Genomic DNA, 24,945 nt, shown 5'->3' with positions numbered 1-24,945 from the left:
CTGACCAATATCTCTTCTACCCCTGTTGGGTAAGCAACTGGAAATTATAATAAATAGGCAGCTAAGCACATATCTCGAGTCCAACAAAATCCTAGACCCCTCTCAATCTGGATTTTGTCCATGTTTCAGTACTGAGACTGCCATTTTAGCAGTAACTGACTCTGTGAGGGAGGTAGTGGACGCTGGGGGATCAGTGGTTCTGACCCTCCTAGATATCTCCACGGCATCTGATACCATCTCGCATTCTTTGCTCGTGGAAAGACTATATTTATGTGGTATCCGAGGCACAGCCCAGAAATCTTGTTTGGACAAATGCGTCCCCCAGAGTTCTTGCCTAAGTCCTACATTATTTAATATTTACATGGCCTCCCTTGCAAAAATTGTCGAACCGTTTGGGTTCGAGATAATCTCCTACGCTGACAATACTCAGCTGTTGTTCCCAATCGGTTCCAATTTGGAAGATGAGAAAATTCGATTTGCAAAAGGTATACTCGCAATTTCAAATTGGATGACGGAGAACTGCCTCCAGCTGAATCCCAGCAAAACCGAGATTATGCTTATGGGTAAAGATTCAACCATCTGGACACAAAATTGGTGGCCCGGTCAGCTGGGAATGGCTACCATTCCAACCCAATCCGTGAAAAATCTTAGATTAAAATTGGACCTTACACTAACTATGAAGTTGTTGCGACCACTATTAGCTCCTACTACTACAGCTTACGCCTTTTAAGCAAGATACTTCATTATTTGCCTATCAAACATCGGAGAACCTTGATCCGGCCATGGTGATAAGCCGTCCAGACTACGGGACTGCGTTGCTGGCGGAAGTGGGAGAGACGTTGCTTGCCAAACTGCAGGTGATTCAAAACACCGCGGCAAGGATGATTTTAAATCGTCCTCCAAGCTCCTCCTCGCTGAGAAAGCTCCACTGGCTACCGATTAAAAAGCGATCCTTTTTTAAGATCTTTTGTCTTACTTTTAATGCCGTGAATGGTAAAGGTCCCCTTTACCTTCAGAAGAAATTGACAAAGCAGGTTTCGGGTTGCAACCTAAGATCTAACTCGTTGGCTCTTTTAAAGGTTCCCCGAATACGTCTGAGCCGCACAGGAGGGAGAGTCTTTTCGTACCTTGCCCAGCGGTACTGGAATCAGCTCCCAATTGCCCTGCGAAAATGTACTTCTTACATCGCTTTTAGGAAACAACTAAAAACCTTTCTGTTTTAATATACTCATTTAATGCTACCGCCCCCCCCCCCTCACTTTGATAGGTAAGTGCGAGATGCCCCCGGGTGAGTCGCACGCTATAGAAATACAACTAACATAGCAAACAGACAAAGTTCCAGTGAGTTTTGAAATGTCCTAAAACACACTCCCATTGGAGGATTATGCATAGAGAGGGGACTAATCCATCCTAGTACCAAATACACAATTCCTTGGCTGTCAGGCACATGTGACTTCACCATATATTTCAAATAGTAGTACTGCTATTTACTAATTACAGTTCAGCTTTAAGCATATTACGTACATGTCTAAGGACAGAATTACACACACCTGGTTGTAATGCTTCGTCCCCCCAACAATCATACCTTGTATGGGCTGCCGTTCATTTCCCTCAGGGACAGGACAATCCAAAGTCCATCCATAAAAGTGCCTGATCAAGTAAACACAGGATGTAAACATATTAAATGTGCAAATACGCAATACCAGTTTGTGTTGTTGATGACACTCAAAATATTTTCTAGTTGGACATACATAAATGCACATATATCTTTCAGGTGAAGTCTACAGATATCAAACTCAATGGGAGAGACCACCCAAAGAGGCCCAAACGCCTTATCAAAATTATAAAAAGATGCTAAGATGCTATTGATTTATGATAACTTTTCACAATAAGAGCAATGTAAATGGTCACCAATAAAAAAGGCACTTATCATGCAAATATGCAAATATTAATGTTAGAGATACAAAAACACCCTAGTTATATGGGGTTATAACGGAAAAGTGCAAAAGCGTGAAAGTGCAGTACCCTAGTGAGTAACAGTGATGATGAAAAGAACCTGATAAAAATATATACATTTATAAAGCGATCAGAAATATAGTGGTCCGCTGACACCAGCAGGCAAGTTAGAGTGTGACCCACTCGGAATGGTATTTTTGCGAAGCAACTATTTAGTATCAAAGTTGGTTTGTCAAATTGTATTCCATTCACAAAAAATTGGTGCACAATTTCAGACCACTTTTTGGAAAACGAATTTTCGTACTTCTGGCAAGAGTTGTCCATAAGTGGATAGATACTTCTCACCTGGAAGACACCCACCTTTTCAAATAAAATAATTCCCATTCCTCTCCTTTACAGAAGGTACTGGAAGCAGGACAAGGACTCGTGATTTACCACTGTAATGCCACATACAGGTGTCCAGTTTGATTATGATCTTAAGTGTTTTCGTGAGGGCAGGATATGTGGGAGACACCGCCTGCATTCCTGTTCAGGCTGCGATATCACGACCATTTCCCGACCATCCTCAGGTGAGGTTGGCTCTCTTTCCCGGAGGGTTACTTAGATCGTCTTTGAAGGATTCTCAAACGTCAAAGTGAATCAGTTATTTTCCAACGCCAAACACAACAACCCTCAGGTCTCGTGGCTTGCGGCGTTCAAATACCACCTAGAATTGAAGCAAACAGCTGTTGAAAACGTATCTATATGTGCCGGAGGCAGCCCTGAGTCGCGGAAAGCCCACTTAAGTCATTCATCATGGAGCCTCTATACCCAGCTGACAAATGCGCCTCGCCCAACCACTTGTTTTTAAAGAAATACAGACATATTTCGGAAAATATTTGTCAAACCAATTGGCTGTTCATTTCACTCATTTCTGAGACACGTGCCTAAACTAATTAAACAGGGTGTTGTAAAACTGGGTAATAGCAAATATAACTTGTAGATTAAGAAAGAATCGAAAAGGAATAGATTCATCTTGCACGCGGTGAACTTTGGTTTCTACCCATGCAAACGCCGAGCTGCAAATTGCTTGGATGAGCACCTTTAATATGGCAGGGCATTGGGTATTTTATATATACAAAAGAACCGATCACTCTCTGAAGTAACCGCCACAGGTATAGGAATGAGTCTAAACCTATAAAAACCAAAATGTGAAATCTTAAAAATCATAGTGACGGCTAAAAGAGCCATTTTCACGTTTATATATTTATACACCTTCTGAATGTTCTTTTTTTTATTATTTATTAATTTAATAGGTTCTGTTCAGACAGGCTTAGGTGCCCGTAGGCACAGCTGTTGTTGCCAATATATAACATCCACTTAGAGTGGGCATTTGATCAGCCCCTTGTTCATAATTAAATGGACTTTGCTGCCTATCAGGTGACTGTTCTTGATTTGAGAGCTTTCCATGTTTGGACAGTAAATCAAAAATAACAAAATGGTGATGGTGTGCCATGGAGCAGCCACACACATGCATCATGACATATGTTAGCGCTTTTCTTTGTGCATATTTCGGGGACCATAAGGCGCCATCGGATGGATAGAAATTCACAACTGTGGCTGGTCAACAGACCATTGCATTCAAGGAACCTGAAGCACATTAGGCTCCACGAAGAAGACAGAGAATGATTAAGTTGCAATTCAGGAAAGTTTATTAAAGGCTAATGAGTTACAGAAGGCAAAAATCATTAAGGTCATATCTATTAATAAACAAAATATGAATGCATCAATTAATATGAAGTTCATACCAAATAGAAGTCTTTTAAGTAAAAGGAGGAAACAGTATGAGGTCACCTCAAAGAAAAAAGACCAAGGAAAGGGAGTTCTCTTATTAAGAGAGTACTGTAGATCTCCCTCCCTGCTCTGCTTTATGCTAAGTTTGCATTGTAAAGCATTCTTACTGACTCTGATTCTAATCTACATTGCACTAGCCTAAATCACACAATTCTAACAATTGATACACCTAAACACAGTTTTCATGAGATGGTCCAATCAGGTTTAAGCAAGATGATACAATTATATAAGTGTTATGTTCTCAGGACCCCCTACAATACTGCTTCTCTCTGGGTCCTTCAAGCTTACACTATGTAAAGCAAGATGAGATACGGGGACCAGCCTGTACTCTGCAGGTGCCTTCGTGAATGCGCTACTTATTAAAACATTCCAAGATTATCACAAAGAAAAGAACACATTTCACATGCGAAGGAAAGGAAATGAACATTGCATTCGATAATTAGTACTCCAGCTTCACCTGGAAATAAAATGTTCACATGTTACAAAACAAGATGGCAACCAACGCCAGCCATTTTAAAATGTAGACCTACATCAACTATGGTCAATCTAAAAAGTGAATTAAACATGGTTAATAACATTTGTTTGTGTGTGTGTTAATGCCATTTCAATGCAAAACATGTATTTAAGAATTGAAAGAAGCATTGGCAATGCCAATAGCTTGACCTTTTAGGGCAAGGACCTATTGTTTATTTTTATTGTCATCATTGTTGTTATTCTTGATATTTGACGTTTATCTTGTTCCTTTTTTTGTTACTGTAGCCAGTGTAGTGTGAATACTACTACTAATAGTAATAATAATCATCATCATCAGGTCTGCTTATACAGTGCCAATCTGCTCAACATAAGGACACAGAGGGGGATGCTGTGGTAAAGTGGATTGAGTTGAGAAAGGAAGTCTGATTATTTTGACAGACTCGTCTTAAAAGTGATATTGTCCACCATTTGGAGTGCTTCAGCTAAATGTATTTTCTATTTGCAGAGCTGAAGTTAAGGTATCACAACAGAAGGTCTCCTTGATTCGAAATTTAGTATTTTTTTTCAACATGACCTCCTTTGTTAGTGGTGACCAGCAAACATAGCTTGCTGTGGCATTTTGCTTTGCTTCCTTAACTTGATATATCTGGCTAATGCAATAAGGCGACTTGCATGTGTTGATGTGTGTTGGACCTGGCCCTTTTGGCAGGTTCACCCCGAAACTTTTTTGCTTTTTCCTAGCCTATTTTCTGTAACCTGGTGTTTGTGATTTTAGGCCTCTGCGCACTTTTTCACTGTGGTCCAGTTTAAAGTGTGTGCGTTCTCTGTGTGTGTGGTCAGTGACTTGCCCTCCCATAGGAATGCATGGGGAATATGTGTGACCATGGTAGTTCCTGATGTGTGGGGAGTGCAGGGTCGAGTTTGGTATGTGCGAACTCGTGAGATTGAATGCTGTGCAATGATGTATGCAGCATGATTTTGTCTAGTGGGGAAGTGTCACTTCTAGAAGTTGGCATGTTTGTGTAATTAGTGTCTGGCGTGTGCTTGGCTGGAGCTGGCTGGTGAGCCTGGCTCCAGGAGTCAGGATGGGTCTGCCCCGGTGGTGAATGGAGAGATTAGCATGCTGATGTGAGGGAGGGGTACACCTGGGACATGAATAGGGCTGGGTTTTCCCTCCACAATGCTGGCTCCACCCCCTGTGGTGCGTCTGATATCCCTGCCTGGCCAGTGAAAGGAGTTCCCAATAACCAGTTGTAGCTTGTTCTCACATTGCCTGCACCCTGCTAGACAAAGGATTTTGTGTATAAAAAGAGGCTGTGACCTCTTGTAAAATGTTCTTGTTTCTGACTGGAATCAACCAGGAGCGTGCTGCTGCTGGGGCCCAGGGGAAGGCTTGCCTCCCTGGGCCCTGCCCAGCTCCTGGACACCTGATGGACTTTCCTTTTCTGGGAGCTGCTGTGCTCCACCTTTTATTCTGGACCTCTGGGACCCAATTTGTCCTTTTTGGAAGTTGCCAAGGCTTGTTGTAGCCTTCCTGCTTCTACTTTGGGTGTTTGTGATCCTCCGGCGCCTGGGAGCGCTTTATTTTGCTTCTAGCGCCTGGGAGCACTTTATTTTGCCCTAGCGCTTGGGAGCGCTTTCTGTTCGTAGCTGGTGCCCACCCGGCATTTTTCCTGCAAGATCAGCCCCAGGGGAAGTCAACGTACTTCCCCCGGGGCTCCCAAGAGGAGGGAGAGCCCCGTAGTGCAGAAGCAGAGATGCGGCCACCAGCGAGGCTCCAGTCTGGAAGGGAGAGCCCCGCCCATGGCCAGTGAAGAGACACGCTGCTCTCTTCCAAACCATAGATGCCGCCGACAGAGCCCAGAGCAAGGCCGGGAGAGTCCCGTAGCACCAGAGGAGGAGCCCCGCCACAGGTCCGGATGAGTGGGGGCCCGTGGTCTTCAGAAGGGGAGAGAGGGGGGCGTCTGGGCACATTGCCGGTCCCCCCCCCCCCCCCCCCCCCACAGTGGGGCTACCTCAGTCCTGGGCAGTGTGGCAGCAGAAGAGCCCACGGGGCCAGTCTGTGATCAAGAGCCCTGAAAGGGCTCCTGGGGCATATTTGTTTTAGGAGCCTGAGAGGCTCAGGGGCATATTTGTTTTACGAGCCTGAGAGGCTCCAAAAGGCAGCATTTTCGTTGTTAGAGCCTGCGAGGCTCTGGGGGCAGTTATTAGATTTCGAGTCCCCAGGAGGGGGACTTCAACGGTGGGGCCATTTTGTGTTTAGAGCCCACGAGGGCTCAGGGGGCACATTTGTATTTCAGAGCCCCGAGGCTCCCAGCCCACATTGTTGGTTGAGCCCACAGGAGAGCCAGGAGGCACGCTGGTGCCAGGCTTGAGTTCCCAGCTGCCCAGCACTTAGTGGGCAGCTGCTCCGTTTAGCCCCCCCTGACATTTGGGACTGCCACAGGTTATGGCTTACGTAATGTCTGCGTATTAGTTTGTGCTGCACCTCTGAATGTGTTTTGATGCATCATGTGCCTTGTTCTTACACCGCTGAATGTATGTTTATGCATCATGTGTTTTCCTGTGCTGCACCTCTGAATGTGTTTTGATGCGTCATGTGCCTTGTTCTTACACCGCTGAATGTATGTTTATGCATCATGTGTTTTCCTTCCCTACACCTCTGAATGTTGTGATGCATCATGTGTAATGTGTTCTTGCTTATGCCCCTAAATGTGATTTATTCTTAGGAGGCAGAGCCTAATGTGTTTAGTCTAGTGAGAGACTGCTTACTGTAGCTATACTGTTTAGGCCTAAATGTGATAATGCGTAATGTGATTTGCCCTTATGCTTGTGTTATACTTCTAAAAGTGCTCATGCTTAGAAGTTTGCTTTGCCTAGTATGTTATACGAGAGAGGTTATGTGTCCATGCATGATCTAGGCCTATGGTTATTAGTATTGCGTAGTGTGTACCTACCTGTTACCTGTGGTTACTGGTTGTGACCTCTAATTGTTATTTGGTGTGACAGTTATTCTAAGTGCTAGTTCCACTAAGTGCTGATTCTGACAGTGGCCCATGTGGCCCTGTCCTGGTGTAAATAATCCCTTGTGAATATTGCCCGTGCCAGTTGGCACAATGTATATTGTGTGATTCTATCTGATGTGTTTTGACAATACAAAAGTTATTTTTATATAACCTTGTGTGGAGTTCCTTTTGTGGTGTGCCTAGGATGTTGTTGCTGTTGTGTGCATGCGCAAATGCTTTACACATTGCCTCCGGGATAAGCCTGTTTGCTCGTGCCAAGCTACCAAAGGGGTGATAGGGGTTATCTTGGTGTGTGACTCCCTTGCCCTGACTAGAATGATGGTTTCTGCCTGGCTTTGGCATAAGCCTTAGCCAACCAGAAATCCCAGTTCTAACAGTGTTGTTTCAAGTTACAAATCTGCTGAGTAGTTTAGTTTAGAGTGAACTGCAGTTTCTTGAAGTTTCTTTGTTAAGGCCAGAATATGGGGCATACAAAAGCCTAATCTGCTTTGTATACATCCTCCTTTAAGGTCCCTCTTCTATTGAAGGTGGGAGAAGGGGACAGGGTCATGTTTGGATGAATTTACTACTATGTTCCCCATCAAAATTAAACGGACATTGTAAAGAAGTTTAGGCTCAGTTCTATCAAGACTTCTAGATTTCTGATCCTACCAGTTGTTTTTCTGAATATGAACACTGTATCAGGTATCAGTGCTCCTTATATGAGCACCAGTTGTGTTACATAAGGACACATTACATTTTTTTGTTAGGAACGGGGAGATTAAGTGATTTGCCCAGAATCAGAGGATATTGAACGGCGTTGCCGAGACACGAACCCGGTTCCCCAAATTTGAGGTCGAACACCCTAGCCGTTAGGCCACATCCTATGTTTGGGTAGAAATATATTCTCATTAGTAAAGTTAACTCTAACCACTGTGTTACGTTCTGTATCCTGGGTTGTAGTTCCCCAGAACAAGCACTCTTAAAAAATGCCTAGCTGTATGGATGACATGTGAATCCTACACCCTGTAGTTCCCTTTGTCTTATGTAATATTTTCTATACACTGATTGACAACGTATGATTCATTGACTCAGTATATGTGTGTGATGTCAAAAGCTCTTACACCTGGCACTGGTGTGAGAGGCACTATAAAACAAATGAAATATATGTGACATAGGGGCTATGTAGAGATGAGGGGCACTTTTGGAGGGTGATAGTGAGGGAATCATTGAAGTGCCCTAATAAAGATTGCTGTATCCTGGTGCACTGTAAGGTCATCATTTACTATGCTTTCAAAACGAATGCAATTGAATATATAATGAAAAATGTGTTGTAGAATGCCCCATCCATTTCCCCCCAGAATTTCTTGAGGGGTTCCTTTCAATGTACTGTAGATTTGGTGGAGAGCCGCTGTCTGTTTTGATGACTCACCACGAAAATTTTACCTTTTTTTGTTTTTTAAAAACACAGTCTCAAAGCTGGAGTATGTGTTTGAAAAAGTGATGACCCCCACACCCTGGTATTTTTCCCCAGGGTGTGGATGGACATTATAGTTTTTTTTCTGTCCCTCACTTTAAGGTTTTCCCTGGTGGTTACGGACAGGAACAAAATACATTACACTGTCCAAACTAAATAGGGCAGTGTTATGATATCATTTGACACCCCCTACTCCACTGGGACATCAAAGAAAGTATTCAGTTGACAGAGCCAAAGGGTGCTCCATTGGAAGACTAGACGGAGGTTTGCCAGTCGCTAAATCAGACAGGGCAGACTGAGGTTTTGCAATTCAGGGTTATCTGCTACATTTGTACTAGAGTACCCTGTCAGCCAAATTCTAAATCCTAAGAGATAGATTTACAAGAAGGGGGCGCAGCGTGGCACGCAAGCCCTTTGGCTGCGCCACACTGCCGCACTTTCAAAGCACAGGAATGCAACATATTTACAAAAATATGTTGCATTCCTGTGCTCTCCCCTTCCTGCACAAAAACAATCACTACAGGCATTTTCCTCTTTCAATGCGTGCTGTAGAATGCAGCACGCATTGAAAGAGGAAAAAACGACGAGAAATTAAAACATTTCTCCTCATTGTGCCGCGCTACGCCACCCCTAGGGTGGCGTAGCATTCTAACGCATTTCCAGGTGCACGATTCCTCGTAAATCTGGAAATGTGTCAGGCTCCATGGGTCTTGCGTGGGAACAGCAACATCCATGGAAGGCCCCTTTCACGCAAAGTGTAGCGTGTAAAGGGGCCGTATTTACAAAGACAGGGAAAGTCACGAAGGGTGGCTTTTCCTGTCCTTGTAAATATGGAGCCGTGAAATGCGCCGCCGCTGTGTCACGAATAGTGACACATTGGTGGCGCAAAGGGTTTGTAAATCTGCCCCTAACTCTTTAGGGTGTGTCTTTTTAAAATTAGATTGCACCGCAGAACGCAAAAGACAAATCAGGAATGATGTTTCAGCAGCTCAGGTGTCTCGCATTTTTGCAGAATATCGTTGCAGAACCCCACCCTCTTCATAACTTTCATGATTTCAAATGTAACGTTTTCCTTTCCTGAAGAACCAGAAAGGAAAATCAGCCTATAAGCCTTGGATTTAACTATCATCACAGTTTTTTCTCTGTGCTGCTATGTAGGTGTCTATCACCCGGCTGATGTAGTGTGGTAGAATGCCAATCACAACTGCTCAATTTATAACGTTACATCTTCAATATTTCAAGACAAATTGTACAAGGAAACGTGGCAGGCGTGGAACAATGCCCCTAACGTTTCTATAGAGTTCAGTCCAATCTACTTCCTGCTCATAAATCATTATTTAACCAACCAATCATTTTGTAGAACAGTGACAGCGCGCTCTGCGTCGTCATGAACGCACGTGCTTCCCCTCTCGGGGCCGGGTGACTCTCATTTCTTTATTATTCCTAATGATAGTGTGCTGAACGGGAAACGGTTCAAACGAGGAGCTGAGCACTAGGAAATTGGAGGGTTGAGCCGCCGTCTCTGGGGGTGCAGACAGGTAAATTGCTGCCTCCAGGTGGGTGCCGGTTCTTGTGACTCATGTTAGTTCGGAGTCTCTGTGGGGAGAAAGCTGGCCAGTAGCCTTGCAGTCTCCAGCGGTCGCACTCTTCGGTTTAATAGGTATGCGCTCTCGGTTCCCAAAGGTAACACCTGTTCGCAGGTACAGATTACACCGCAGGTTAAAAAGAGGTGTCTCCGCCATGCAAAGGCATAATAATCATGAGGTGGTCGAGTGGCTCTCACGAAAAAAGGGAAATAGTAATTCTCCAGTTCCCAGACCGTGCGGTCCTTCAGGGGTGCGGAGTGTATTCTTTTCCTCAGGTATGGACATGTCGTGACCACGAACATGCTCCGAGGCGGGCAACATCTGCTTTACCGAAGTGCAAGTCCGAGGATAAGGAATCTTAACAGCTGTACGTTCACCAGTCTTTCCATGTGCGCGGTTGAAGTGCAAAGAAATAAAAAGCGTGGTGTACGTTTTTTGCACATTGAGACACGCATCAAGAAGTTCCATCCATTTAAAATGAAAAAGATAAACGTTTTAGGGCTTAAATCACAAAGGTGGTTGCTCATATAAAAGCAATGTACATGTGCACAAATCCAATCTTTGGACAAAAATTCCGATAAGGTAGTTTGTACTTAGGAGAGTAGGATATTAATAGAAATTTTAGTGAAAGTGACAGAAAGTAAGCCTGAAAAAAAGACGTGGAAGTGTCTTTCCAGGATGAGTAGGGAAAAAGGCTTTCTCCAAAGGAAAAATGCTCTCTGCAGAGTTCCACTATGAGTAATCCTGTGGATTGTCCTCCATGTGTAAAATCGACTGGAAATGCCCCCATGCAAAGGAGGTAAATCCTACTTTAGATTATGTGTGGTGTGAAAAACACAGATCAAAAGCAAGTTTGCACTGGTTTGAATGCCAGGCACTCTAGCTGTAATGGGCTTCAAGTGTGCATAGCAGTAGGCTGCGGGAAAAGAGAAGCAGCTGGAATTATGTTCACCATGATGCCCACAAACAAGGAAGAACATGTTCCCCATTCTAAGAGGTAACACATTCATGAAATCTAAAGAAATGTTTGTATCAAGTCATCTTTTATGGTGTAGGTCCTTTAAATAGACTTGTTCTTCAGATCTGTTCGATTAGGCCATCAAATCAAGTTTTGCACTGGGCCGGAAAGGAGCTTTTCTTTTCTTAACTTCATATATAGTTACCTCGATGATATGTTGGAAGTCGATATTGAGGGGGTGAAGTAGTTTAACACGTGCATGGTGCTTACTTGTCTGCCGTTCTAAATTAAATCCAGTGCCCTGAATGGAAATGTTTATGAACATTATTTGCATAGGTTTGTAAACCTAAGTCACACTCATTGTATAGTTCTTTGAAACCCACGTGGGTTAAATCTGTATGATATAAAACAAATACAAATAACACAAAAGGTGGAAGGGGCCTGCCAGAAGAGAATGAGTGCAGCCCATACCCCTTTTTCATTTCTCTCCTGATGTTTGGTCGACAGGGCTTGTGTATGAGGAATACCCATGATTTTTCACCAGACCAGACTCCGAGAGGTTGTACCTAGCCAGCAGCATGTAGACAAGCTCGTCACAATGCATTCTGGGAAGAAGACAAGTTATGCCCTTTCCAGAAGTGAAACTCTTTCCCAGTCTGGTTGGTTGGATTTATAAACTGAGAATGATCTGCCTTTCATTGGCAATGGGCTGCTGTCCTACTTCCAGGAACTGGACATATTCACTGGAGCTACACTCCAACACGAGGAGCCTTTTCTTCAAGACAGTCCTACGTGTCCCATGCATGGTGCTTTTAGAATATGGAGCTAAGTGAGGTCCATTTCCATGAAGTAAGAAACACGCGTGAAGGGCCCTGTGAAGTTCTGGTGGGCTGCCATATTGCTGCAGCAGATCCTGCCTGCTAGAAACATCTAACCAGCCTAAGGAGTCCAGAAAAGTGGACACAGCCCCTAGAAGCCCTCTCTGTCCCTCAACACAAACCTGGGGTGACTGCTTTGAGAGCCACTGCTACAATGGCTGGTGTGCTGAGTGGTGATGCTGCGTGCTAAGCAACCTTCCACCTTTCTCTTGCTTTTATTGCTTTTGCAATCACAGGTCATTCTGTTTGTGTGCGGAGAGCCAGCACCAAGTTGCCCCACATGTCAGGTTGATCAAGTGTTCCCACTGTGTGCATCATGTTGGGCAACTAGCTTTAAATAAACAGTCTGGTTTAGTGAAACTGAGATAAAGCAAGCAAGTTTTGTGAGGAGATTTGTGATTGGCCATTTTACTGAATGGTGTTCTCAGTTGAAGAGTGATCATGAAAATCGCAAGATTTCAAACATCCAGCCATTTTATAGTTCTTGCTTTATTTTTAGGAGTGTTCTGGTGCTTGTGATAATCTTGTTACCATGGACCATATATATTTTGCTTATATCCAGGTACATGATGTATCACTTTTTTGTCATAATATTACATTTTGAACGTTTCCAATACATTTTAGTTGTGTAGTTGATGAATTCAAATTAGAAAGATCCCAGCCAACTGGTCTAAACATCTAAACAATCTCTTTTTACTTATTGTGTTCAAATCAAGTGTGTTCAAAGCCATTCACCACCCTGTTCATCTGTCCAATCACGTTTGTTGTCTGGTTCTTTATTAACACTAGGCTAGTTGGTGTCGTCTAGTGAGTACTCGGCATACTTGTTACTTGTGTACACCTCTTCCGATGACACGTGAGTGCCGTTAGAACCGGATCCAGCGCAATTTCTTCCATTGCCTCCTTCAACTACAGTGCTTTAGGAAGTGTGTGACAGGGTGGAGGCAGGTTTGAGTGAGTGTGTCAGGTTTAGAGACTGAGAGAAGGATGCACTGCCTGTTAATTTGCTTCACTGCATGCCATAAATGCTTTGGCAACAAACTAGGCGGATGTCCATACATGCGCTCCAAACTGAGGCGCTGAAGTAAGAGTTGGCTTGGAAATGCACCAGCTCGTTTCGATCTGTAAGTATTTAGTAAGTTGAACATTAGGAAAATGCTACACTGGACTAAAGTTAGAAGTGATGACAGGACATGAGAAGAACAAAGAAGATGCCCGAACCCTCTAGTCTTAATATGGAACTTAATCGATAGAGACCAAGTACAACTTTATGAAAGCCAGGTTTCATAAAGTTGTACTTGGTCTCTATCGATTAAGTTCCATATTAAGACTAGAGGGTTCGGGCATCTTCTTTGTTTTTGACAGTTTATATGGTCCAGCCCCCTCCCTCAGTCCCGCCAAGGACCTAACTCCTTTGTCTTCCACAGGAAATGAGAAGAAGCATAAATAGAGATCATACGATTTCTTAAAATGAAACCAAGAAACCATTTTTTCATGATCAAACTATGTAGATTTCCAGTTTATATAAACAAAAAAGCATGCAAAGTTAGTTGTTGGGGCACACAGTTGCAGGGGAACCAATATTCTAAAAGTGTAAACACTGAGGGTATCAAAGCGACCTGGTTACTACATCTACAGCTTGAGGTCGGCCTCAGTAGGCCTTTTTGACTCTCCTACTTGACTTGGAATTACAGTCAGGGCCCAGTTCAAGTGAGGTGATGAATGGTGGATCTGGGTACAGCATATTTTTTTGCAACTGTTTCAATAAAGATCTAAATGTCCAGCCATAGTAAAAGTTTTTATAACAGAAACAGTAGGTTCCAAAACACAACATGGAACACAATACTCAATGAATACCCTTATGCAAATGTCGAACTTGGCTGTACATTCTATGTGAGGTGTGAAAATGTTAGGGTTATCAAAGCTCTAATGTTTATTCAGGGCCTCATTATGAGTATGGCATTCCATGGACTCTATACTCGCAGTGGCGTTCTGACCACCGCCACCACTGTGGCTCTGCCTGCTGCATTATGAGTGTGACTGTTGGATCACCTCAGGATTGCCCACTCCGCAAGATCAAGGATCCCACTGTGCCGGCGGTCTTCACCCACCCTCAATATGCTGGTGGTGCTGATGTTGGCAGTGATGCGCATATTGCAACCTGGAAATCCACAGCCCTTTTCATGGCAGTGAGCCCGCCTTGAAAAGGGTGGCGGACAAGCAGGAAAGGGGGCCATAACGGGGCCCCCACTTGATTGTGGGACTGGGGGTGCATGCAGGGGTGCACATGTGGTGCCCCTTGGAAATCCACCCTTGATCCTGCCTGATGTGGCATGTGCAAAATGGTGCATGCCACACCGCGCAGGAACTTGCAGCAGGTGGTCTGCTGGTAATGCTCTCCTTTGAGCCTAAACGACAACTGCCTTGAGACCCCCACAGCACCGCCCACCCACCGTGGATTATCTTCATAATCCGGTGGGCAGGTGCACTTCGGGCTTGACGGTCCTCTTGTCAGCGCGGAAGTGGCGGGCCAACAGGAGGACTGTCAAACTAGTAATCAGGCCCAAAGTTCTTATATTTGTAATCAAAGTACCTGCAGCAGAAAGAGAAAGAATCATAGGAAATCAGTGCTGAAAATACTAACAGTTACAAACATGTTCACATATGTTAATGTTTGCAAACAATGTTTGAAACACACAGGATTCTGTAGCAAAGGAGAGAACACAAACATCCCATCAACATAGTTAACGTATAGCATTCAGTAAAATGAATGTCTGCATCCATAAAGATTTGTAAACATCTATTAGAGTACATAAACAAGCAAAAGCACTAACATTAGAATTAAAATGAGGCTACAAAGTAAGGAAACAGAGTCTCTGCATTAATGTTGGCATTCGAAGAAAAATGAAACATGGAGGATGACACATTCAGGTTTCGAACAATCAGACCCACAGAATCACATGGGTCACAACAGACCATGAGGGTCTCATTGGATTCCGCTAGCGGTTTGCCAACCAGATGTTGAACCATTCCATACAGCAGGATCAAAGTACAGCAAAACCAGGAAATGTCATTACAGGAGTTTGTCTACCAAACAGAGCTACCACCTCCTCTCACCTGCATTCTCTTATAGCAAATCTCTTAGCAACCCGTCACCATCAATGGTGAAGCATTGGATGAGTTGCAACAGATGTTTGTGAGCGTCTGTAGTCATCACAGTTATTCCAAGGGTGGTAACAGATCCTAAATTGGAATATACACAGATTCCAAAAGATAGTCTGGAAAAAGCACTTTCCTAGTATTGGATTACAGATAATGTAAAACAGTTTCTCCTACAAGCATTGTCCAGCAAGAACCACTTGGACAGTACGCAAAAAAAAAATATTCAGAAGATTGTGAAAGCCACACAGACATCTGTGCAAGAAACTACACACTTCCCTAACAAACTCAGTTACATTGTGATCAGAAATATGGATAACATCTGGTTGTGCATGATGGATGTAACATTCTTATACATCTCATCAAAATAGATTGGCTGCTATGGAAAGTTCAGGTCGACTGCAATGAAGGGCAGGCTGGCTCCAGGACTCACACATGTCCCGCTGACAAAACACCTAGAATGGAGCAAGCGGCGATGAAGAAAGACTCAATTCCGTGAGTCAGAGAATTCTGCATCATTGTCGATCCCCTGGATGGAGGCAAAGCGTTGGTGCCGATCTGCACAGTCAATGAAGGCTTCAGCGTCAAACCCCGTTACGGTGCAGGTGCTTTGTTGTCATTGAGAAGCACTGTCCTTCATCGTTGTGCCCCGTAATCCACTGAGGCAATGCGTGGGTTCTGATAGGTGCAAAATTGTCACTGTGTAGATTTTGATATTTCTGGACAGCATAAATCACCTTTAGGGTCCCAGGACTGGATTGGCACCATTGGCAGGCAGGAATCACAGATGGCGGAGTCCCAGTGCTGTTGAAAAGTTGAAGGAAGTCTTTGATGGCGCTGAGACTTCAGAACAGGGGGGCAAGCCAGCAAGATCTTGGAGTCACTTTGGATTCAAGTGAGATGGGTCCAGTCCTTGTCCTCAGCAGGGCAGAGATCAGCAGGCAGTAGGGCAGCTCAGCAAAACAGAAATCAGTTCCTTAAGAGCAGCAGTCAGGTAAAATAGTAATCCTTGTAGCACAGTCGTCTTGATTCCTGGCAGAGTTCTTCACATGTCCAGTAGTGTACTGTCTTGGTAGGGTCACAACCCCACTACTTATACCCAAATATGCCTTTGAAGTCAGGGTGACTTCAAAGCAGGACCTTGAAGTGCACAGGTCCCCTTTTATCCCAGCTCTATCTGCCAGGGTCTTTGTGGTTTGGGACCAAGGACACTGCCTATTTAGTTGTAAGTGTGAGCTCCCTCTCCCTTTTCCTGACCAGGAAAAGCTAAAAGTGGCTTTTGTAAACAGTAATGTTAAATCCAACTTCACCAGTAAAGAAGATTTATCATTACCTTTCCAAAGATATGAAACATGATGCAGAAACTCCTTTCTAGTCAGGAATTACAGCTTAAAAGTGTATTACTGAATTCCCAATGCTAGCCTACGAGAGGAGTAGGCCTCACAGCAGTGAAAAACACATGTAGGTGTTTTTCACTACCAGGACATGCAAAACCTAAAAGTACATGTCCTACCTTTTAGTTACACAGCACCAGCGACGGCTCGTGGAGGGAGTTACGGTGGGGCAGGAGGGTGGGGAGGGGGAGGGGCAGGGTGGAGGTTGCTAAAAACCGGCATATGGATAATTGCAGGTAAGTAAACAATTTACTTAATAAAACGAATTTCGTAGCTTGCACTGCATTGCATTTTGCGATGCAAGGCGCACTACGAAATTCGTTTTATTAAGTAAATTGTTTACTTACCTGCAATTATCCATATGCCGGTTTTTAGCAACCTCCACCCTGCCCCTCCCCCTCCCCACCCTCCTGCCCCACCGTAACTCCCTCCACGAGCCGTCGCTGCACAGCACCCTGTCCTTAGTGCTACCTAGGACCTTCCTAATGGTTACGTTATGTGTAATAAATGGAGAGTTTAAGGCACGGCAAGCATTCCAAGTCGAAGTGGCAGTAAAATGCACACACAGGCACTGCAATGGCATGCCTGACACAGGTTTGAAAGGCTACTTGTGCAGGTGGCACAAACAGAGCTGCAGGCCCTCTAGTATTTAGATTATAGGACCTAGATGTATGGTATACCCCTTTACAATGGACTTACAAGTAAACTAAATATGTCAATTGTATATACACCAATGTTACCATGTTTAGGGGAGAAGTACATGCACTTTAGCACTGGTCAGCAGTGGTAACGTGCTCAGAGTCTTAAGGCCAACAAAAAGGTCATAAAATAGGAGAAGGGAGGCAACAAGTTTGGGGTGACCATTTTCCAACACTGGTCTAGGAAGATCCTCTGAACTCAATGTAACAAGGGGAGCTGCGCTTTCATGCCGAAGCCCAGGTACACACTCCATAGGGTTACTTTGGCAGATACATGTGCGTGTATGCTTCATACAGGATTAGAAATGAAAGAATAGCAGAGAAAGAAGAAGTGAGGGATGGGGTTGACCTCTGGGAACACCATTTAACCTCTGTTTTGCAAATACAAATCTAGCACAAATGTAAATGTTCATGGGGAGCTACACTTAACCCTAATATTTGTTAATAATTCATGTATCTCACACTGTTTTATTATTTCACTCTGATATGTTAGCATCCTTTGAGAAAGATCATGCTATGAGGGGCCAATAAGGCTGAAACACCAGCATTCATCAGTGAATTTTTGCTCTGCTACTTATTATTCTTGTGACTTGAATATGTGGAGGACATCCACGATGAATGACCTAAGGAAGTTATTGAGGCATTTTCTAGTACAAGATTTATCTATCCATAGGTTTCATATTCTTTTCCATGGACTTTGCTACAGTATATGTTTTGCCACTTTAAGAAAGATAGAGGCTTTCTGGACATTTCATTCATATTTATTTTATTCTATTAGATGCACATGAAGGTGACTTGAACAGTACAGCCAGCACAGTTCCCAAGGATGATGAGCCTGATAGATTGAGCCTGGACTCCTCTCAAGCATCTTTGCTTCCACCTGGGACTGGAAACCTAAAGACACAAGAGACAGACCAGGCTGAGGATAGTAGTCATAGTCCATCCTCTGGATCATCTGTGGAGAACCCCAGTAGACCACCAAATGAGAACAACAACAATAGCAACAAGTGGACCATTCATCAGCTGAAGAATGACGAGAGAGAGACATTTATGAGGGGTGATGTAAAATAGCACATATTTTATAGTAACTTTACACAAAAAGCATAATCTTGTTATGACCTAGTTCATGATAGGCTTTTCTATGTTCTTTGTTGTACAAATCCTTATATAATGGTTATTTGGAATTATGTGAAGCCACATTGCAATCATTTGAGCAAGGTCTATCTCTTTATCATGTGACTTTCATCATTTCATTAAAAATGAAAGCAGGTATCGGCAATGAATTTTGTTGCCCTTTTGGCTTTTCTTCACTATGTATCACTGGTATCAAAATCAAGCGGTTGATCTAAAAGCTAATGAAATATTTTCTCCATTTATTGACATTAATGTGGTATTTGCAAAAAATATTGAGTTGTGAATATCAGGAGCCAGAAGTATTGAAAAAAATATTGTGATGCAAAAATGTGATGCAGAAATATCGTTGTCAATAATAATTTTCTCAGATAATTAAAATAGTTGTTAAGAATATCATAGTTGTAAATATTGTTTTCAATAATATGGTTGTAAAGATTATTGTTTTTTAATTATTTTAACGTGTTTTAGTTTATATATTAATTTTGTATAATGGTTATAATTTTTTTATATAATTTGTAATTTTAAGCGAGTTAGAATTTTTAATTGTTAATAGTCATTTGTAGCAATGTATCAAGTTGGTGGGTGTGTAGGGAAACAGGTTGGGAAGTCAATTAATTAATAATTAATTATTAAGCATTTCATATTTTTTAAGTAAGTTCATTATGTTTATTATGTAATATTAATTTTTTTATACTGATATTTTAGGTGTGGGTTATTAAGTTAGTCGAGATAAAGGGAGGGATGTTTATTAGATATTAAATAACAATTAATGCATAATTTATTATTAATTACTTAATGTATTATTAATTATGTAAATTGTGTAATGGTCATATATTTTGGGTATATTTTTTGTGCGGGCTGCTAGGTTTGTTGGGGTATAGGGTGGAAGGTAATTAAGTAATAATTAATAATTGATTACTAATGTATTATTAATTATTGCATTGATTATTAATTATGTACATTATGTAGCATTGATTTATTTTAGTTATCTTTTAGTTGTGGGTTGTTTGGTTTGTAGGAGTATATGGTGGGAAGTTATTTAAATCATAATTAAAAAATAATAATTAGTAATGTATTATTAAATATTTAATTGATTACATAATTATGTACATTGTGTACTAATGCTATGATGTATTTATATTTGAAGTGTGGGCTGCTGGGTTTGTAAGCTTGTGAGGTGGGAAATAAATTAAGTAATAATTAACAATTAATTATACATAGTTAGGTAATTATGTAATTGTTTTTCAATTATGTAAATTGTGTTATTTATTTTCATTATATTTTAGCTGTTGGTTGCTAGGTTTGTAGGGGTATAGGATGGAAAATTACTTAAGTAATAATTAAATAAGCAGTATTTTTTAATTGAAAATTAATTATGTAAATGTTTATGAATTTTGTAGATTGAATAATTGTTATTTATTTTTGTAATTCATATGTATTTTATGTTAAAGAACAATATTTATATTTAGAGTTTTATATTCTTTCTAAATTAATAGGGGTATTCAAGTATATAATGTGTTTGGAGTGAATTAGTTTACCTACTATTGCTTAGATTGGAGTACGAATAATAAATCTTACCCGTCCGAAGTCCAATGGCTTCCCTACTCTTGCACAGACTGGAGTGGGAATAGGAAATGTAACCCCTCTGAAGTCCAATGCTTTCCCTACTGTTCCACAGACTGTACTGGGAATAGTAAATGTTATCCCTTCGAAGTCCAATGCTTTCCAAATCGTCATAGATCCCGTTGATAGAGGCAAAGAGTAAGCGGCAATCTGCGCAGTCGGTGAAGGGCTTCGGCAGCGAACATCTTTACGATGAAGGAGCTGCGTCATCGTTGAGCCACGCTGTCCATCATCCTTGAGCCTGCGCAGTCCATCGAGGTGATGTCTTTGATTGGCTCCTTTGTCGGCATCAAAAGGCAATGTTTGGGTTTTGATAGGTGCAAAGTCGTCCCTGCGTACATTTTGATGATTCTGGACAGCAGATATCACCTTTCAGGGGCTCAGAACTGGATTGGCACCTCTTGGCAGGACAGGACTCACAGATGGCAGAGTCCCAGTGCTGTTGAAGAGTTGAAAGAAGTCTTTGATGGCCTTCACAGACTGGAGCGGGAATAGTAAATCTGACCCTTCTGAGGTCTATTGCTTTTCCTACTGTTGTACTGACTGGAGTGGGAATAGTAAATTTAACCCCTCCAAAGTCCTACGCTTTTCATATTGTTGCACAGACTGGATTGTTTATAGTAAATGTAAACCTTACTAAGTTTAATGCTTTCTCTACTGTTGCACAGACTGGAGTGTGAATAGTAAATCTTATCCTCCGAAGTCTAACACTTTCCCTACTGTTGCATAGACTGGAGTGTAAATAGTAAATTTAACCCATACGAAGTCCAACGCTTTCCCCAATGTTGCACAGATTTGTATGGGAATAGTAAATCTTACCCTTCGGAAGGCCAAAGCTTTCCCTCCTGTTGCACAGACTGGAGTGGGAATTGTAGATTTAAATAATTTGAAGTCAGGTGCTATCCATGCTGTTGCTTATGCTGGAGTAGCAATAGTAAATGTAACTCCTCTAAAGTCCAACACTTTCCCTACTGTTGCACAGACTGAAGAGGGAATAGTAAATCCTACCCCTCTGATGTCCAGTGCTTTCCCTACTGTTACAAAGACTGGATAGGGAATAGGAAATCTTATCCCTCTGAAGTTCAATGCTTTCCCTACTGTTTCACAGTCTGGAGTAGGAATATTAAATGTAACCCCTCCGAAGTCTAACACTTTCCCTAGTGTTGCACAGACTGTAGTGGGAATAGTAAAATTAACCCCTTCGAAGTTCAGTGCATTCCCTACTGTTGCACAGATTGGATTTGGAATAGTAAATTTAACCCCTCTGAAGTCCAACCTTTCCCAATTGTTGTGCTGCTTAGAGTGGTAGTAATATATTTAGCCACTCTAAAGCCCTACAATTTTTCTACTGTTGTATAAAATGGAGTGGGAATAGTAAATCTATCATTCCTAGACTCCAATACATTTCCTAATATTTGTCAAATATATACTTTTAAATATTTGTTTATAATTTTAATTTTTATAGCATTTGTTTATGGTTTTAATTCCCTCCTTCAACATATAACCAAAACACGCCAGGACAATATGCTTTAAAGCAAGCTGCCACTTAGTTATGTAATTTTATTAAAATGCTCATCTATATTGACACACCCATTATATACCCTTGATCAAGGTCTTAGCTAGACCGAAACGAGTAGGGATCTGTTGGTCTCTGTAAGATGAAATAAAGGAAACTATTTACCTGACCCGTGAGTGCAATCCGGCTTCTTTCAGAAGGTTGTGGTTGATGTGAATACAGCGGACCGGCACCGCCATAGAAGCGCCATTGTTACCCAGTGAAAAAAAGGGAGCCACTTTGTGTTGGATATATATATATATATATATGCAAGCTCCGTTCTACCAGAAATCTCGGGGCACTCGTCGGAGGGTGCTGTGGCGCGCTGGTATCCGCGCATCAAATGGCAGCTCAGTAATCGATTTCCCTTCGTGAAAAGGATCAAAGCACTCCGGGTAAGTGGCAACGTTTTTATTTCGCCAGCAACAGCAGCAGTGATACAGACAACAAACGCGTTTCAGACAGCAAGTCCTTCCTCAGTGTCAATTTGCATGCTGCGCGCGGCTCTTTTTGTGTGCGTCTTCACGAAAGCATTGAGTGAAGACGGACCAAATTTTAGATGCGTCCTTAGTGCATATTAGAGCGCTGGTAAAACGTGGCAGCCATTATTATACAATGTAAGATACATGAAAATGTGGTATTGTGTATATGGTTCGATCCCTATTAAAACACACCCCCACAGTTGGCTGATTACCACTGCCAGTCAAATCTACGATCTCGCCGTGTATCGGCATATCACTGCCATAAATTACCACAAAAGCGCTCAAGAACACCCAACATGTCTATAGTGCATAATATAACATTCTAAAATGGGGAGTGCAATTGAACCAGGCGGCCGGCTCGCGTGTACATTTCGCATTACGCACAATCAGAATTCAAAAAGATATGCAAGTGTGTAAGTAATACATGAGACAACCACCATTACGGGTGTCATGCCAAATCTAGCCGTGTATCGGCATATCACCGGTTTAGTTCAAAAGGTGCTCATCAGAAATATATATCATCCATATCCAAAAATATATCGAAAACCTCCTATAACTGTGACAGTAATAGGATACATCCATTCTACATTCAAACCAGAGAGAAAACAGGAGATAACAATCTTACAGTAGCAATAAAACTATACTGGCAATTCAGTGCAGAAATCGGAAAGTGATAATCACTAGACTCATACAATGACATGATCAAACAGTGAAATGATTAAAAAATCTCTTAAGGAAAAATCTCAAAGAGGAAATGAATTCATGGCAATTTAGGAAGACATAATGAATCGCATTTACCACGTTATTCCCATTAACAGGATTTTCATTAACCAAATATTGCGTATTCAACATATTGCAGGTAACATAGGATGACTTTCTCTGGAGATTCATTTACCTAGATGGACTGTCAGTTCCTCCCCAGTATTCATCCCTAAGGGGCTCTTTGTCTGTAGGTCGATGATATAGCGAGATTCTAATCTCCGGAGACTTAACAATCTGTCCCCTCCTCTAGGGTTTAGCGGTACGTGATCAATACCAAAGTATTGTAACAGCTCCCTGTTACTTTCATGCACTTTGGCAAAATGTCGAGCCACAGGATAAGTTATATCCTTATTGACAATAGCTCGTTGATGTTCCAATATCCGCAGTTTTGCATTGTTGATGGTGCTCCCAATGTATTTGAATCTGCATGGACCATTAAGCAATATACTACATAGGGTGTCGTACACGTGATGAATTTACTAATGGTTTTGGGTTTCACTAGACCTGGGATTTTATATGTTAGTATACGTCTGCTGTTTTCGCATGCTCGACATTTACCACAAGGAAAAAACCCCCTCATATCTTTCAGGGTACCGCTAGTCTTGGGTTTTATAGGCGTTAGATGACTCTGGACAAGACTGTCTTTGATGGATTTAAGCTTCCTGAATGTAATCAGAGGTTTTGCTGGGACGTCGTTTCCTATTACAGGATTGGTGCGCAATATATGCCAGTTTTTAGTGAGCGTTTTCTGAGTACATTCGCCTCATCTGAATAGGTGGTAATCATGCGAAATTTATTAGTTAACTCAGATTGCCCACTTCTTTTGGGAGCTTGCTCAAGGAGATGTTTTCTGGGGATTCTCAATACCTTTTTGAGGGTGTTATCTAAAAGTGATTGTTCATAACCCCTGATCAAAAACCTGGCAATACAGTCTTTAGCTGCTAGAGTAAAATCTGCTTCTAAAGAACAGTTGCGTCTCAGTCTCAACAATTCACCATAAGGAATACTGCGGATCAGACTTGGGGGATGGCTACTTCCTGCATGTAGAATGCTATTGCCGGCTGTCGGCTTCCTATAGAGAGCAGTTTACATATAATTGGAAACGTACCTTCTGGGGAATACATATGGATAACGATTCTCAGTTGCCCAACGTGTTTGTTCAAAATATGTTTTGGGTGTATTGTTGTTTACTATTGAAAAAAAATGCCCCAGTCTTTTTCATAGTTATTCAGCACACACTATAAATACCAGATCCATGTAGCAGGACACCTGCTGCTGTCCATCAAGGACAGCACAGCCAGGTGGAGAAATACTAAGTGTGCATGAGGGTTTGGACGGCCTAAGACAGCCGGCCAAACCGTCATGCACACTTAGTAGTGCCACCACTCTTTCTCCTAAAGCTCAAGAATTTGGCCCGGCCCTGCCCTGCCCCGTGACTTATTTTATTATCATTTTCTTTTTCAGTGTTGCCTCTGCTAGGTAGCAGCAGTGGGGCGACGCTCCTCTGCCATAGATGAGGAACCGCCCCTGCAAGTGTTCCTCAGAGACAAAGAATTGTCATGCTATGCTATCGTAATTACTAAAAGCCATATGTACTCAACTATTTTGCTGCTGCAAAGCCTACGATTCACAAAATCACAGGTTTTATAACTGCAAATGTGTAATTAGCTTTACAGACACATCACTCTGTGAGTTGTAAAAGTCTTTCCAACTTTCAAGTAACTTTCTAAATCAGAATAGTTGGTGGCATGAAAGGGGCATCTCCCTCCTATTGGAGATTCAACATACAATGCATCAATGATTTGTGAATGAGTTTGTGGTCACCAGCCATTGGCTAGATAACAACTCCTGACTTGAGGAGGTATCTTATTCACAAAGGGGAAGCTGAGAGCAATCAAAGGGACCACTGCATGCTCTCCTCGAAGTCTTCCCTACCAGGAAACTTTGGGCCAGATTACAATGTCACCATGG

The 24,945-nt window shown here is 42.2% G+C and overlaps 1 protein-coding gene across 1 annotated transcript in view; it reads left to right on the top strand.

Annotated features, from left to right (window-relative positions):
- The window catches only part of LOC147728473 (uncharacterized), a 508,290-nt gene that overhangs the window by 373,743 nt on the left and 109,602 nt on the right, over positions 1-24,945 (top strand). Inside the window, exon 7 of the mRNA XM_086962242.1 lies at positions 18,197-18,475. Within this exon, the coding sequence (XP_086818368.1) occupies positions 18,197-18,475 (279 nt within the window). The remainder of the gene's footprint in view (positions 1-18,196; positions 18,476-24,945) is intronic.

Source organism: Lissotriton vulgaris, chromosome 3_1 (assembly GCF_964263255.1).
Source record: "Lissotriton vulgaris chromosome 3_1, aLisVul1.2, whole genome shotgun sequence".
NCBI lineage: Eukaryota > Metazoa > Chordata > Amphibia > Caudata > Salamandridae > Lissotriton > Lissotriton vulgaris.
This window is presented reverse-complemented; position numbering and strand designations above follow the sequence as displayed.